This window comes from Mus caroli, unplaced genomic scaffold (assembly GCF_978045245.1).
Source record: "Mus caroli unplaced genomic scaffold, Mus_caroli_1 scaffold_17, whole genome shotgun sequence".
NCBI lineage: Eukaryota > Metazoa > Chordata > Mammalia > Rodentia > Muridae > Mus > Mus caroli.
In genome coordinates, this window is record NW_028227272.1 from 93,866,195 (window position 1) to 93,883,552 (window position 17,358).

General features: G+C 41.8%; 1 protein-coding gene across 2 annotated transcripts in view; it reads right to left on the bottom strand.

Annotated features, from left to right (window-relative positions):
* Positions 1 to 17,358, bottom strand: part of Dscam (DS cell adhesion molecule) — a 580,573-nt gene that overhangs the window by 234,178 nt on the left and 329,037 nt on the right. For both annotated transcript variants that reach the window (XM_085832094.1, XM_021184771.3), the window contains exons 4-8: positions 17,146 to 17,292; positions 13,719 to 13,997; positions 9,493 to 9,768; positions 4,677 to 4,973; positions 3,660 to 3,935 (exon numbers count right to left, since the gene is read on the bottom strand). In XM_085832094.1, coding sequence (XP_085688220.1) covers positions 3,660 to 3,935; positions 4,677 to 4,973; positions 9,493 to 9,768; positions 13,719 to 13,997; positions 17,146 to 17,292 — 1,275 coding nt within the window. The remainder of the gene's footprint in view (positions 1 to 3,659; positions 3,936 to 4,676; positions 4,974 to 9,492; positions 9,769 to 13,718; positions 13,998 to 17,145; positions 17,293 to 17,358) is intronic.

Consider the following 17,358-nt stretch of genomic DNA (forward strand, 5'->3'; position numbering starts at 1 on the left):
TAGATCATCACCAACAGAATCCACAAATTTCCAGCATGTTCTATAGCCTTAGCTTACCGGTAAACACAAGTTTTCTAACTCAGTTGTTAGAGGAGCATGCTATTCTCACACTGTGGGGTCTGTTTGGTGACTTCATCTGCCTTCTGGAAGGCATTCATTCATCAGAGACAGGCCAGGGATGGTGGCTGGCATGTTCCTGTTGCTATGTGTCAAACACAGTTTGGTTTTGGCACAACACACATCTGAGAGGTGTCTGACTGTTTGCATAGCTGTGGTTGATTATAGTGCTTTGCCCCGCCCACCCCCATCGTCCTGAAGCATGATTTCTATTTGGCTTGTATTGCCTAGTCGGGTTCTCACTACACTCAGTGTTGATTTCTTATGTGGAAGATCCTTTACCATGGAGTGCAGTTTATTTTCTAACAGATTGCCCTGTGAAAGGGCTGTTCTTATTGGGAAGCTCTTCCTGAGTGACATAAACAAACGTTCTGAAGTCCCTGTCTGTCCCTCTCAGGATCTTACAACACCTGCTGCATTTGTTCATGCCTGATAGATTTGTTCACACCTGTTGCATTTGTTCACACCTGCTGCATTTGATCAAGCCTGCTGCATTTGTTCATGCCTCCTGCATTTGTTTTCTATCTTGGAAACTCAAGCTTCTCCTCAGCTCTTTAGGTTGGGTGGAAGGGTATGGTCTATTGAGGATTTTTTCTAGTGGCCCCTGAGGAAGCCTCATGGCTTCGGATACCCTGCAAAACGCCCTCCTCAGAAGTCACCTACAGAGAATAGTCAGGAAAGAGCTATTTTTTGTTATTGCTGTTGTTGAGCTCAAAAGTCCATAGATATCAAGTCTCTAGTCTTGAGGAAAGTCTGCTCTGAGGAAGCTGGATCCAAGTGCAGTGAGGTCCATGGAGGAACAACAGACCGAGAACTGGAATCAGGACCCAGGATCTAGATGGGTTTTCTGCAGACTTGCCTTCCATCCTTGCCTCCACGCTTCCACTCCTTAATTTAACACTTTCAGAGTCTCCAACTATAAATATTGAGTATAAGTGTATAACGTTTTAATTTGGGATCCTGTAGTTTCCCTAAGAAGGTTAAGGTGAACACAATGATGTAGAGTACTTAAAAAGGCCAATTTAAATGTCAAGGTCATTGTCTGATCTTGGCCTCAGATGGTTGACAGACACATCTTCACACGAGTCTGACCAAGGGGCCAATTAGTTTGTCAGCCTGCATGAGGGATGGCTTGTCTTGTCAAGATTACTTAGTTCAATTCTTTTCTGAAATCACACATTTTGGTTACAAGACCTGTTATATTATTCTTTGGGGCCTAAGATATTTTGAGATGGCTTATGACAATTAACATGATCAATATTAGCAGGTCAATTTATGTTGGCTCAGAAAACGTTAAGACCAAAAGTTATTCATTCAATTGGCCTTTGTTTAAATTTGTGTATCTGAAATTTAGTATTAAAATATTTATATCCATTTATATCTAAATGGTCATGTTTCTATCCGGTGCTCTTGAAAAAAAAAACCTTAGTGGCAATCAAAGACCAATGAGAAGATTAGACCTAAACTTCATAATGATCAATCATTAGATCAATCATTAGAACTTAACCATAGTTAGCAGCTAACTACATTTTAAGCATTTTCAAATATAACTTACAGATTTCTGGGGATGCCTGTGCACACCTGAGGGTGTTCACAAGAAAACAGCCTCCTTCATTATAGTGGTGAGATGTTAGCTTCCTGTCTCTCTGCCCTATTTGCACTATTGCCATTAGTGTGGTGGATGAGACAATGGGGCCTCAGCATCAACAACACCTGTGACACTGAGACGAAACAGTGTCACCGAGGGGTCCCTACCATGTGCCCTGAAGGCTTTGTTTCTGGATCTAAGTTGGTTTTGTTTGATTGTTTGGAATCAATGTTGTTGATTGTTGGAAAAATGGCCAGAGTCCCAAACAGTGTGAGAAGACAGTCATACCCAGGGAGAACACCAAAGCTGTGGGAGTTCCAGCCGCCAGCGCTTTGCTCAAGAAATCCCTACTTTTTCTACCCATGATGGCTCCCTAAAGTGATAGCCATGCAGAACTGTGTGTCTGGCAGACTCTGTTGGAAGAGAGAGGTGGGATGTTGTCAACTCCTAGAATCACAGTTGATGATTCTACCAATAACAAAACTCAAGTTCCAGTGCCCAGGAGACCATGTGATACTAATTATATGATGTTTCAATGTGCAGCAAATTGTTTTAATATCCAAGAGAGCCTCACATCTCAGTGAGCCAGTCATCTGCAAATGATCAGCCAATCAAAAGATGTTGTATAGGTAAAGCACTCATCTAAAGGTATGGTGCATCCTATAACGGCAAAGTAAAAACATTCAGTGATGTGGCTTCCAAGCCTCCATGGCAACATGCCCTTATGATACTGCCGTGACTTACTTTTCTGGGCAGTCATCACATGCTCAGGTGTCTAGGGGATGATGTATGCATCTCATTTGATTCTGTCTCTCCTGATGAGAAGGAGAGCTCAAAGGAAAGCCCACATTCTCATTCACTATCACATCCAGGACTCAGGGCTGGTGCCTAGCAGGACACTGACACTTTGTAAATGGTGGAGCTGTACCAGAAGAGGACCTTACATTCATCAAGGTTTTAATCAAAGATTTATAATCATTTCAGGATAATTAAAGTATGGAACAACTTGAGAAAGATTAAAAGTGCCTACATACAAGTATCTAATAGACCACATGACTTCCTTCACAACGAAGGAACATTTGGCATGAATGCAAGAATTTTTAGATGTTTCTTAGAATAAAATCTGATATGTTTTGAGGTAAAGGAGATCGGAGAGATCCATGTGAAATGTACACAGCTTTGCTACCGAGGTGCTAAAAGATAATTCCTAGCACACTGGGAGAAGTCTTGACAGCTTAGAGAGGCAGCTCAGCCTGGAGGGTACTTCACACCATCTGCAAGCTGTTTTAAAACACGTCAGGACCTTCTTTATGTTGTATTGCATGTAAAGTATATTACATTGAAGCAAAACCTTCATTTTATCCTTCACTGAGAAAACTGACTTGAGAGGAAAAAAATTGGCTGTTCAAAGCATCTGCTGTGTGTCCTTGGTGGACCCAACAATTCATTGCTTGCTGTGGACAAAGGACTTTGAGGTTGTATTGCCAAAACCTCAGAGATTATCCTGGCAGATGGAAGCCAGGATTGCATATGACATGAGGCAACAGCTAACTTAGTCAGAAAGACTGGGGAGCTGTTAGCCATAGCTCTTCTGTCCACTCAAGATGAGAACTTGGACCTGAAGTCCTTGTCTACCATCAAAAATCTTTTCCTCTTGGGATCTAAAGAGCTCACTGATGGGGTGTTCGGAGGAAGAACGGTGTACGTTCTAAAACAATCTGATAGAAAAGCAGATAGCCAAGCCAACAATGTACCTTCTGAACACTCCAACCTTCAGAGAAAATGTTATCAAGTTCAAGTCCTCTGAGGACCCAGGATTTTATAGACAACATTTAGTACCTTCTCCATCTCTGTGTTCATGTCTACCCAACTCTACCCAAGTTCTGTGATGGTCCCATCTTAAAAGCCAGGCTTGGAAAGCAGCGGGGTGGGGCAAATAGGGGGGCAGGATTACCTTTCACTGTCACGTGGACACTCTGGCTGGTGGAGAGCTGTGGCTGTACCAGCACATTACATGTGTACTCTCCCTCGTCAACTTCTTTCTGCACATCAGAGAGTTTCAGAGTCCCATTGTTCTCAAACGCCACCTGGCGGTGGTTGAAAGGAAGCAGGTTAGCGTTCTTGTACCACTTGATGGAGTAATATGGATAGCCAATTACGCGGCAGTGGATGTACGTGTCACGCCCCGCTATCGCAGTGATGTTTTTCATTGGTCTGATGCTTGCAGGCCCTGTAGAGACACAAGAAAGCTCTTGAAAATAATTTAAGGGTACATCTCATGGAAAGAAATGGGTACACCTTTCCTTTGGTGAAAATAAATTATTTTTATGTAAGCACACCTTTTGTTTGTTTGTTTGTTTGAGTTTCTTGGCATTTGGCATATTCTACTATGAAGAAAAAGTTTTATTTTTCTTACTACTCTTAAATGAGTCAATGAATGTTAAACTCTCTCATCACCAGCTACGTCTATGAAAATACTTTGAATTACAAGATAAAAGACAGCGTCACTAATTAAAAAACAAAAAGTAACTAGTCTACTCTGTACCACTATGGTCTTCTGGTGAAAAGGCTAAGAGTAACTGATTGACTCTGTCTGGTGGATGATGAAGATGCAGGTTATGCGGCTGTGCGCTATGGACTTGAGTTAGGTACCATGGATGTGAAGGCTTACCATGGATGTCATGAGAAAGGAGAAACGGGGAGAGGAAAGGGCATGCAGAGCATAAACCAGGAAAGAAGAGTTTCAGTGGATAGATGTAAGAGGACAGAAAGTAGACAAGCTGACTACAGAGACCAAAATGCCATTTTCAACACCGCCGATCAGCGCCATTCCTGAGTAGGAAGGAGAGGGCAGGGAGAGGGAGGAACAGCTCCTCCTTTGCGCATTGCAAGGCTCAGCCCAGAGCATGCAGCACCCATCCCGCTACAATGATTTGTGTGTGTTTGTTCGAGGAGCTGATTTGACAAGCACCTCTTACGTTTATTCGAGCCTGGTACAGGACGACTCCAGCCGAGTTGTTGGCAGTGCAGCGGTAGACACCCCCATCCCGGACCTGGGAGCTGGAGATATTCAGGTAGCTGACCACGTTCCCCTCGGACGTGATCATTTGGCTGATGCGGTGGCCGCTGCCCTTGAGGATGGGGTCATCGTCCAGGGTCCAGGTGACCGTGGGCAAGGGTGTACCCTTCACATTGCACACGAGGGACACTGGCTCTGCCGGGCTCACCACTTTCTCGCTAAAGGCAGAAATGATTTTGGGAGTTCCGTCTGCAGGGAGACAAAACAGGAAAGGGTGTGGTACATACACATGATAATCCTCTGCCAAGTTCACTGTTTACGCTCAGGAGAGAGAAAGCACTGTTTGTCAGCATTGTCACCAAAAGCCTTGCGCTAGGAAAACAGTTTCCAAGGGACACAAACGAATATGAGCAAGGTGACAGCCCTTTCTTTGTGCTCTTCTGGGAAGAGAGGATGATGAGATTGAGAGCTCATGGTAAACACTGAGAGATTCCATGACTGCAGTTTAAGACGTGTGTGCTCCTCCCCAAAGCCACAAACAAGAATTTTGCATACCCCAAAGCTGCTTTGTCTATTTTCCCCTCAGTATTTGTAGAGATGGCTCACAAGGGACCATTCACAATAAAAAAAAAAAAAAAAAAAAGACAGAGACTGAGAGAAATGCTCTTTTTCGTACACATTTTACTTGTTGCATCCAGGCCCCTGAATCTCTGCATCCGGGCCCCTGAATCTCTGCATCTGGGTTCCTAAATCTCTGCATCCGTGTTCCTGAATCCTTACTTCCTCATGCCAGCTCAAGATTTTACAGCTGGAAGAGGCTCGCAGACAAATTTCTCAGGTGTGCTGGTTAGTAACCCGACACAGTGCCCTTGGAATTTCTACTTTCAGTGATGAAAAAAGAATTTTGAAATGTGGTGGGTTTTTGTTGTTTTGTTTTGTTTTTTAATTCCCCAATCCATCAGCATTAAATCTATGTCTCTTTAACTACCAAGAACCTAGACTATTTTGACTCAGTATTTTGACTGAGATAATCTTGAAGGACATTTTTTATCAGGTTGGTCTCATGCTTCCTTAAGTTTAGGTGCATGTTGTCCATTTCTGCCAGAAATAGTGTAGGGACGTTTTTGGTAGTTTGGTGAACTGATTGGTTATGGTTGCTTTGTTTTTATATTTTGTTTTATAGTATGGGTTGAATCTAGGGCTTCATGTTAGCTAGGCAAAATTATGGTTTTTAATGTTTATTCATTATTTTTGTGTCTTATTCGAGGAGTGCCACACAAATTTTTTACTCATTCTTTAATTGTACTGACTTTGAGTTTTGGATTTGTAGAACTTTTAGGTTTATTCATTCTACTTCATGTGTATGAGCATTTGCCTGCATGTACATATGTATGCCACATGTGTAGTGTCCCTAGAGGCTAAAAGAGCATGTCAGATTCCCCAGAACTGGAGTTATAGGCAGTGGTAGACCACCATGTGGGTGTTGAGCACTGAGCCTGGGTCCTCTGCAAGAACATCTAGTATTCTGAACAACTTATTTGCCTTTCCAGCCCTGACTTCTAAAATATATTTGGAATGATAGTAAATATATGTAAAATAATTATCAATTATGTAATAACTGATTATGTTATATAATTACAAAATTGAAATTATGAAATTATAATTATCAGTTTACTAGGTGTTCTTTACAAAGTATTCATAATATCTATCAGGCAGAAATACACTATATAGAATATCTGTTAGTGTATGTATCTACAATGGTTTTTTCCAGGCTGTGGTCCCCCTTATACTTTTGTCCTATCTCTAAATCCAGAACAGTTCTGAATTTAAGATGTTAATGGCTTAACATTATTTATTTAAATCTGAAATTTATATCAAATTAATTTTTATGTCAGCTCTGAATGTTGGTTGAGTCACTTAATACCTTTTATATACCACTTATTCATATGACAATTGGTAGTTATTGAAAATGTTTCCTTTACCTATTGACTATCCTGTATCCATGTGAAATTCTACTGGCTATGCATATGTGGACACATCTCGATATCATACCTACCATGCTTCCTTGAGTAGTGTATTTACCTTGGTCCATGTAGCTTCACAGTGAGGCCTCAAAACTACTGGGAGGAACCCTCCAGCTTTGTTCTCTTTCCAAGCTTGAATAGTTTTTATTTCTTTAGCCTCTTGCATTTACACTGTAAATCAACTTCCCACTCTGTCAGCTGTTCCATGTCAACTTTAAACTCACTCTACACAACATTTTTTTTTAAAGATAATGTATGCCGTCATGGTAGCTACAAACTCATGATTCCCCTGTCTCAGCTTCCCCCGTGTTGGGTTTTCTTACATGTTCATTCTTTATAGCCACATTTTCCTTTAAATCATTAAACATATTTCAATAAATGGAATAATTCCTTGACTGTTGAACCTGACATGGGTCTCCTCCAAGTCTTTGTCGGTGGTCTGTGTTTGCTTTATTTTGTTTGTCAATTTGTGTGTGTGTTTTTAAAATTATATTTCTAGTATTTTAAGCTATACAACTAGTTTCTATCCACATAACAGTCTATATGTCCACCAAGCTTTCCAAAGTGATTTATATGAAGACTTGGGGACTCTCTCCTGGTATCTTTCCTTTGTGTATTCCACCCAGCTCCTCAATGTGCATGTACCCAGCCCCTCAGCTCTGTAGGCTCTGGCACTTTGCTTTTCTTCTAGTTTCAGCACCACCTGGCCTTGGAGGTGTCCTCAGAGGGAAGTTTCTAGCTCCCTGTCCCTTCCTCCAAGTGTCCATCAACCATTCTGTTTGTTCTGAGGTTTTCTCAGTTCTCTACATTGAGTTTGTCCATCCTAAACATCACCAACCTCCTGTGATTGCAAGCTTGCCTGACAGGGGATGTTCTTCACTCCTAGAACATGAACCTCTTATTCCTCATTTTCATTTTCTGTTTCCCATTTATTCTACTTTAACTTTGAGCCTGCCATTACAAGGTTCTAGGGAATTCAGCCTCCTGGAGAAGGCTATCAGATTTTTCCATCCATCCACATTCATGGGGAGTCCACTGTAGGCTGAGATTATTATAATTTTATCTTAATCCAGTTCTTATAGCAGGAACTATGGGGACTACCTGAGAGGGTGTGGCCATGCGTAGCTATGCATCAGGTACTAGACACATATTCTCTCTTTTGTGACATTAGCACTGTCACCTTTCTGAAGAAAGAAAAATAAAGTGAATCTTCTTCTGAACAGAAACTGATATGAGACTATGCTGGGTGGGAACTCAGCACCCACACACATCTCTTTATATTCCAGTGACTCGCTTTGTGGAGATGAAGGTAGGTGTCACTCACCCAGTGAGATCCAAGTGTCTTTGCAATCTACCCAGCTGTCATTCTGATAACAGAGCCCTTTTGACATCAATGTGGATGATCAATATGCTCTTTAGGTTTTCTTAGTTACTTGAGACAGTTGCCCAGGTAACAGGTCCTAGACAGGTAATCTTTCCTCTTTCTTTAGAGAGAAGCTAAAATGACTCTGGGAGGACCAGGATGCATCCTGACTACCAGAACCAGCTCCATGCAAATTGATTACTTCTGCTCTTAATCTCTTAATTATTATGTGTGAAGTGGTGTCAGGCATTTAACACAAGGACTGCACCTCTAGGTCATTTCTACTCTGTTTAAAGACTCTCACTGTCTAGCTGGGGTTAAAGGTTCCATCACACAACTATTCTCTTAGCATTGGGCAGATTTAATAGTACATGTATTAATGGGTTTCACTTATTCTAACCTTGGGCTATAGAAAAATAATTTCATCACTTTCACCCATTGATAATGGATGGATTTTAAATGATAGTTAATGATATAATTCCCATCAAGACACACAAATACACAGACAGGAGCAATTTCAATTATCTGGTGATAAATATATGCCTTACTTAAATGTCACCTGTCACAGCTCCATTCCCTGGATGATGGATGAACTTGGAAGTACTCAGTAACCAATTTAAAAAAAACAAACAGATCATGTTATTTTACCCCAAGGCAATTCCTCAGGTATTTCACACACCTCAGTCTGGGGACATGTTGACCAGGCTACAGATAATGGCACCAACCAGAAGTCATATTTTTATCCAAATAAATATTCTATTGAAATTGACTTTTTTTTTTCAGGTGTAAGATAATTCTGTCCATGCCTCCCAGCTCAGAGAGTATTTGCCCATATCATCTGGAGACATTTCATGTGTGTGTGTGTGTGTGTGTGTGTGTGTGTGTGTGTGTGGTGTTGTATGAATGCATGTGTATGTAGTCACAACTTGGAGGTGTAACTGTTGGTATCAAGTGGACTAAGGCTAGAGATGCCACTGACGATCCCACAATGTATCTATCAGGTAGACCCCAAACAAATATCCTACTTATGTATCTCACAGCTCCCAAACAAGGCATTGCTGCATCTGCACATCTAGAGAATAATGAATTAGCAATAGAACCCAAGGCTCTCCGTTCAAGGACTGACCTTTTGGCAAGTAACTTTAAATATGACCAGGAAGCATTCATATGATTCCAGGCCATACTTCTCAGGTAACACTGTTCCACCCTCTCTCATGAGAACACCACCTCTCCTTTGCCTGATCTCGGGAGGTTAGAGTCACTAGATGGAGAGACAGGAAGTGGCCTGCCTTCTCCCGTGAGTGTCTCTGCATGGCTCTCTCCCCATCCCATGTTCCACTGGATTCTGTTTGGGGTGCAGCCTCCAATGTTGCCCACTAACCTTCAAGGACCACTTGGACATAGTCTTGAGCAGATAGCTTGTCCTTGCGCACAAAGCACTGGTAGGCACCCCCATCACTCTTGACCATGTGATCCATTATAAGATTTGCGTGGTTGAGTCCTGTGATCCTCACGTTTTTTCCAGGGTTGAGGATTTCACCATTTCGATACCAGGAGAGTTCCTGGTCTTCATTTCCTGTCACACTGCAGGATAAGGAGACCTGGCTGCCCACGCTGCTTTTAACCTTTCTGGGACTGATGGTGGCTTTCAGTGGCTCTGGGGAGTTAAATAAGAGAGAGAGAGAAAAAGTAAAACACCACAAGGTATTGACACTGTTGAAATAACATCCTGGACTTTTGCTGAGGCCGAAGTATAACTGTCAGGACTCTTCATGAGGGTTCCACATCAGTGTTGTTTGGGGGTCCCATAGCAGTTGTTTTGGGGCTAGCACATCAGTGTTATTTGGGGTACCACTTTGTTTGGAAACATTTTCCTTGCTGTTTTCTCTGGGCCTCTTTCTATCTCTATATCAAATAGCACAATGTTGGTCACACTTCTTCCTCAGAGTACAAGTGATAGTTTTGATCTAGAGATACTAAGAAATGCAATATGCTAGTTAGTAACAGGAACATGAGTATAGAAAACAAACAAACAAACAAACAAAAAACCCTGTTATGGCCTTGTCCTAGGGGAGCATTGATGGCCTAGCCTTAGTCAATTACTATGTTTGGGCCAAGAACCCTGGTTACCAAGAAGAAGACTGGGTTCAGATGTGTGATGATAAATAAAGTTTCCCTTTAATGTAATGTTTGCTCACTGGAGCCAGAATGGAACTCCAGTCTTTGAAATTCCCATTTCCAATTCCACAAACCTAACTCAAGGGAGGAAACTCTACAGAGAATTTACCATGTATCAAGGTTTACAGTCACAGGTGAGACAAAGATATATCTATATCTATCTATATATACTATATATATATATATATATATATATATATATATATATATAGTCTGTGCTATAATTAGCATGCCCCCCCCCGCAAACAACTATATAGTCCCCATTCATTGCTTGAGAAGTCTCCACATGGGTTTCTGTGGAGATTTTGTTGTCATTTATATTGCCAGGAAAAGAAAGAGTTACTCAAGGAGTTGATGTGTCTATTCACTAGACATGTGAATAGAGCCAACAAGCTCCATCTGCCTTGTTCCTGATGTCTCAGCTTCCCAGAGTACAAATTCTTCTGTTCTCAAAGTTTCTGGATTAATCAAGAACTAGAAGATTGTTAGGGCCAGGCAAAGTGTCATAACAGATATGTAGCAAGGATCAGGAAATCCTCAGATATAAAGAATGACTAGAACTGAGACCAGAGAGCAGAAAGAAGGTTCCAGAGAGTAGGGATGGCAGGGGTTAGAGTATGGAGCACAGATATACCAGTGTCAGATTTGGTTTGGATGCAACAGAAACTCCTAGAAGTATAAAAGATGGAGGCAAACAGCAAAGGCAATTTGAAACAACTTCATATAAAGGTGGCTTCAATATTTTGAAATAATTTGTCGTGTGTATGAGGATGTCAGTGCACCACATGCATGCCTAGTGCCAGTGGAGGCCAGAAGAGGACACTGAATTCCCCAAAACTAGAGTTATAGATATGAGCTGCCATGTGTGCTGAGAATTAAACCTAAGTCCTTTAGAATACTTGCTAGTGCTTATAACTGCTGAGCTACTGTCCCAGCCCCACAAAATTTAATAAAACCAACTAAAGCATGCCTGCAGTCACAGACAATCAAGAGGTTGTAGAAAGAGGGCCACAAGTTCAAGGCTAGCCTGAGCAATTTAGTAAAACCCTGTCTCAAAAAGCAAGATTTAACAGCAAGATTGGGAATATAGCTGACTGAAAAAAAGCCTGGGTTCAAACCCCGATGCTATACAAACAAACAAAAAATAATTGGAGACTACTGACTAAGTAGATGGCACAACTAAATGTCTTCAGGAGAACTGATGGGTCACATGGTGTTGAACACGGGGGTGGAAGAAGGTAGTCATCAAGGAGGCATTGTGAGACGAGTCAGCCTTATAGAGGTATAGATGACAGCAGGGAAGATCCAGTGTCCAGGACATGGCCTGGCTGGGACAATGAAAGAATGGCTTAATGAGAACTCAAAACTTAAAACTTGCCTACAGGAGTAAGAGGAGAAGGTGTTCCTAACAAGAAGTGGTATTGGGGAAGAAGAGTTTGTGGTGACACTATTCTGGCTTTGTACGCCATAGGGCTGAGATGTCAGCTGAGCACTTTGCATAAAGCTCATATCTAAACTTATCTGTCACCTAAAAGAGGCCAGGCATGCCTATGGACCCGGAACCCAATAGGACACTTTCTATTAAGAGCAGAGTCAGCTTGGAAGATGTGATCTTCCACAGACTGAATGAACCTTCCAAACGAAGAAGGAATTGATGAGAAGCCCAAAGGACTTCTCTGGCAGAGGATTGCAGCTATAAAAGCAACACAGTCGGAACCTGTATCTTTCCCCCAGATACTGTTCAAAATGCAGCTAGCGGGAAATGTCTTTAGAGAGAGTGGAAGCAAGACAACACTGGGAGTCAGAGCTGAAGACAGGAGGGAGCCTGTCTTTAGATGATGTTTTATGCTGGAGGAGGAAAAATGGGAAGTTTTAGAGACTTGAGATTAGAGGATGACTACACATGGAGGAGCAATGTAAGCAAGGTCATTTGTACTCTGACACAGGAGGAGTATCTAAAGAATTGAAGGAGTTTAAATTCATCAGTATATGGGACATATGACCACAGTTTCACTGAGATGCCCAGTACATGCCTAAGAAATAAAGTTACTTCAGTGCAGAACAAGGACCCAGAGAACTATATTAACAAAAGAGCACTTGGAGTCTTTTGTCACAGTTCTGGTGGCCATCTGATATCAAATGGTTTAACCAAGAGAAGACATAGCTCTTCAACAAGCTGTGAGGGAATACTCTTCCATTGCTAGACAGCCTTAGCCTGACCTCATGGACTCTGAAAGCACTGATGGTTCCAGACAATCATTCAAGTCCTTGATTTAAACTCACTCGCCTAAGGTACTGTGAAGGCAGAGCTACCTATGGTTGACACTGAAGCAGCCATTCCATACACAGGCTATGAGTTGAAAAAACCATGCTAACACAGTGCCTCTACCTTAAGGGTGAGAAACTTGATGTTTGTCCTGCTTAGCTCAATTTCTCCAGTTCAAAAATACATTTAAAGGTAATTGTAAGTTTTGTCAAGGAAGGAACATCTTCTCTGGCTGTGACTTTGTTGCACCCTCCTGGGGTGATGTTGGCCAATTTATTCTGCTATAGCTCCTATATTAGTAAATTTGAAGGTGTTTGACTAGGTCAGAGTGCACCCTACTAGTTCCCAGTAGGTCATCAGAGTCCTCTGCACATCCCTCAAGTCTGTGGCCAGGGTGGAATAAAAAGAAACCTTGGGAAAGATGAAAAGAAAATTCTCTACAAAACAGAACAGGGTCAATAAATTGGCTCATCATCTGAAGCCACTTGCTGTAGAGCTTCACCACCCAAGTTTGAGCTCTGGGATCTACAGGATGAAAACAGAGGACCAGTTCTTACAGGTTGTCTTCTGACATCCACAAATGAGCTATGACATGTAAGTACTCCCCCAGCACACACAAAATAAATAAATAAATGTTAAAAAAAAAGAATGATGAATGAATGAATGAGTGAGTGAGTGAAGGAAGGAAGGAAGGAAGGAAGGAAGGAAGGAAGGAAGGGAGGGAGGGAGGGAGGGAGGGAGGAAGGAAGAACCTGGCCCAAGCTTAGTGTCTGCATAATTTAAACCTATGTTTCTGTTAATAGTGGTCCTCTTGAGAAATTTAAACTAATTTCTAAAAAGAGACGAAGATCAACTATTTTTTTCTGGCTTCTATCACTGAGCTACCAACACCATCCTCTCTATTGTTTGCTTTCAGAATTTGGTCATTAGGAATGACAGCTGGGTGATACTATCTTGGAAAGGCATTAATACGGTGCCCTCATGAAAACCTCAAGGCAAACCCAGGCTGTGTAACCATGTGGGCAATTTTCCAGCAGGGAATGGAGGATATAGGTCAGATGCTGTGAGGTCAGAAGAATACTGTGGGGAGCGATGGAAATTAGCTTCTTCAGGACACCATCCATGTGGCCAGTGCTATTTTTTCCAGTTACCATCCAACTTACGTTTCACGTACAGGCGGCCTATCACCTTGGCAGTGCCATATCGGTTGGATACTTCACACACATAGCTGCCTGAGTCTGAGGGGCGGCTGTTCTCAATGAGCAGCCCAGTCACTGTCTTTTGGAACCTTCCAGAAAGTTCCAGGGGCATGTTGTCCTTCAGCCAGCGGTAGTCTGGCTCGGGGTGCCCAAGTGCTTTGCAAGGCAGCTCCACGCGCTGCCCTGCCATGGCTTTGCGGTGGTCAAACCCGTCCAGGATGGATGGGGCTGAGTTTGCTGGGTCTGTGGAAGAAAAATGAAACTGTCAAAGGCCAAGAATGGGGAGTTATGTATGGTCACTGAGAACCACGTGTGGGCTTTACACATTAATCCTGAACCTCTTGTCTACTGTTGCCACTGATCTTTAAACTAGGACAGACAACTCTATCCTGCTCATAACGTATAAAAGGCTGAACCCTGGTCAGAGCTCTGGCTTTGTGATTCTTGCTTTGTGGAAATATCTGGAGCCAGTATGCTTTGACAGAGTCATCAGCTCAGCTTAGAAGGAGGGGGAAAATATCACATATCTCCTCTCAACAATGACAAAGAGCTGTTAAATTAACAAAATCCAGTACACAAGATAAAGGGGTTTAGTATACTATGTCTTTATTTGTTTTTAAACGTTCTATACTTATTTACTTTTGGTTAGCAGGTATTAACTGTATATACTTTGGGGATCTGGTATAATATTTCAATACACACAAACAGTTGGTACTAATCAAATTCAAGCCCTTTCCCACCACTTTACAATCATCTACTGATCACTAGTATATGTTCGGGTTGGTTTTGTTAAGGATCACATATGGATGGGAACATGAGGGTCTTGTCTTTCTCTGCCTGGCTTGTGTAACTTAACATCCTAGCCCCCATTTCTGCCCATGGGACCTGCAAATAATGGGATCTCATTTCTCTTCATGGCTCAAGACCCCTGTACTAGGTAATGCGCATTTTCCTTGTTGTTTTTATCTGTTAATAGCCTAAATTGATTTCATATATAAGCTAGTATAGATAGTTCTGGAATCAAAATGGTTATGCTAGGCTATGTCATACCAGTGTCATTTCCTTTGGGTCTGTACATACAACATGGGTGAGATGGATCACACAGCAGATCTGATCTTAGCTCTGTAAAGACCTCCCATGTTGCTCTTTGTGGTTCTTCTCATTTACATTCTCACAGTAGAAAAAGAGTTTTGTTCTCCATACTCTCTAACTGGAAGGAAATGCTTGCCAACTATCTGTCTAACAAAGGATCCATGACAAGTATACACAAGGAACCCAGGAAAACAAACCCAAATCAAAAACACTTAAAACATTTTAAAAATACAACTAATAATCTATTTAAAAGTGATCAGATATTTGTCTAAAAAAGAAATAACAAGAGACAACAGGTATATATCGGTAGCCAACGGGGAAACATAAATCAAAACTGCAGTTAAATTCTATCTCACTTAGGCTGGTAAAAGAAAATTATTTCCTCTCCTAACACCAAGGCCCAGCCTGGGCTCAGAGTTCCAGGAAGTCAGGTATTTATACAGTTCCCAGAGGTGGCAAAATAAAAGCAGCTGAACTCAACCCCAAACCCTCAGCAATTATAAAAATAGACAATAGACCTAGCCTTCCTCCTACAGTCTCAAAAATAGCCCATCTTAAGAAACAGCTTACTTATTCCCCTTATGGAAACCTTGCTACCTTCCCCATTCCTATCTATAAATCCCACTCAAATCATGTACTACACAATCTCTCCCACCCTGGTCATGCTGTGTTTGTGCCTTGAGGAACCTCCCTTCAGTTTGCTTTTGAAATTCCTTCAGGTTGATTTAAATTTTCATTTTTATAACCACTTCTAAACTTAATTCTTACAACTAGTATCAAGAAAATAATATCAAAATAGTTTGCCGTCAAAGTCTCGGAAAAGCAACCACAATGTTTGGGCCTAGAGACAGAAAGGTGAACAGCAAAGAAGAGAGAGCGCTCCTCTGTTTGAATAGCAGTTACCTTAGAATTGAAAGTTTTCCTTCAGGAGGGAGGAGGGAGGCTTCTAAGATTGGGGAAGCTCATGAAACTTACAGGGCTCAGGAAGCTCATGAAACATATAGGACTCAGGAAGCTCAGATTAAAAGTAGAAAATGAGTTGACCATGAGCACTGGGAGAGAGCTTGCAGTACATATTTTTGTTTGTTGAAAGTGCACTCTGGAGCCAACAGGTCTCTCATGTTTTAGATTCTAGCATATGTATTTCAAAAATTCCCCAGGTTTCACTGTCCTGAGTCAACCTGGTTCTGTAATGGGGCGAGTACAAAACAGCAAATAGGAAAGGTCATTAAATCATCTCATCACTTGGAACAGCTAGAAGGCAAACTGCTTCCAACTCAGGTCACTGCTGTTTATCCTGTAACATAAAAGTGACCGCCATGGGAATGAGAAGCCAGGAATTCACCCATGGGAAGCTCAGTTATGGAGAGAAAGCTCAACGACAATTCCAGATGATGTCAACATCCCCAGTAGACTTCGCTACATGTTGTAAGCATCCAATTTGGTAATGTCACCTCTATCTGTAATTATTTGCTCTTTCACCTGGGAGTCTTGTTAGAGCAGACATCTTGTTATGCCCAGGACTCTCTCAATTAGTAGTGAGAACTGACTGACACAAGGGGACTTATCTACTGTATTTCTAGTAGATGATTATGTGGCCCTGATTTAATATTTATTTTCTCTGTCTGTACTCTCTATTGGGCTACCCTAGTCATGCCTGCTGGGTGTTGTGAGTTTCTGATTTGATACTGTATTCCTGTATTTTGCTTCTCTCTACTTACCTCTTAATGTTTATTCTATTACTTTTGGTTGCTACATGTTTAATCAACTCACCGTTCAAAACACAAACCACTGTCATAGGCCATTGTAGTTTATACATATCACAGAGGCAAGGCTCACCCTGGCTTAAGTTTCAGGGGGATTTCAGTCTTGCGGGGCACAGCCCTAGACCATGTCCAAAGTGGCTTCTGAGTGCCTAGGTGGCTGATCTGAAAAGAATACTTCTCTAGACAGCCTGGTTCTAGCAGGGCTCTTATGACTGGAAACAGTCTGGGCTGGTTGTGCACCTCAATGGAAAAACATCCAAATATGTGGAACAAGGCCATGGAATATGCCTTTCAAAACTAGCAATCATTTCAGTCAAAAGAATGTACAGTTTTCCAAACTGTAAAATGACATGGTATTTGTGTTTATATTGCTACAGGAATGTTGACTTAAAAGATGCTCATGATCTATGAATATGTTGATACAAAAGCAGAAGGTTTCTGCTTGGTCCTAAATTCTTCAGTTTGGGATATGACATCAAGAACTAACAGAGGGGAGGCACAGGAGGGATGTGGCCCTGAGACCGTGCTCTCACCTGACACGAACAGTCTCGCGCTGTTGCTTTGTCTCGTCTCCCCTGTGTATCTGTGCCGCGTGATGCAGCGGTAGTTGTACAGCCCATCTTCGTTCTGTACATCTTTAATATACAAGGCTCCCGTGGATGTGATGAGAAATCTAGATCCTGAAATAGATAAAAGCAATGGCTTTGTGAGAACAGGCTAGAATTGGACCTCTAACAATTTAATGT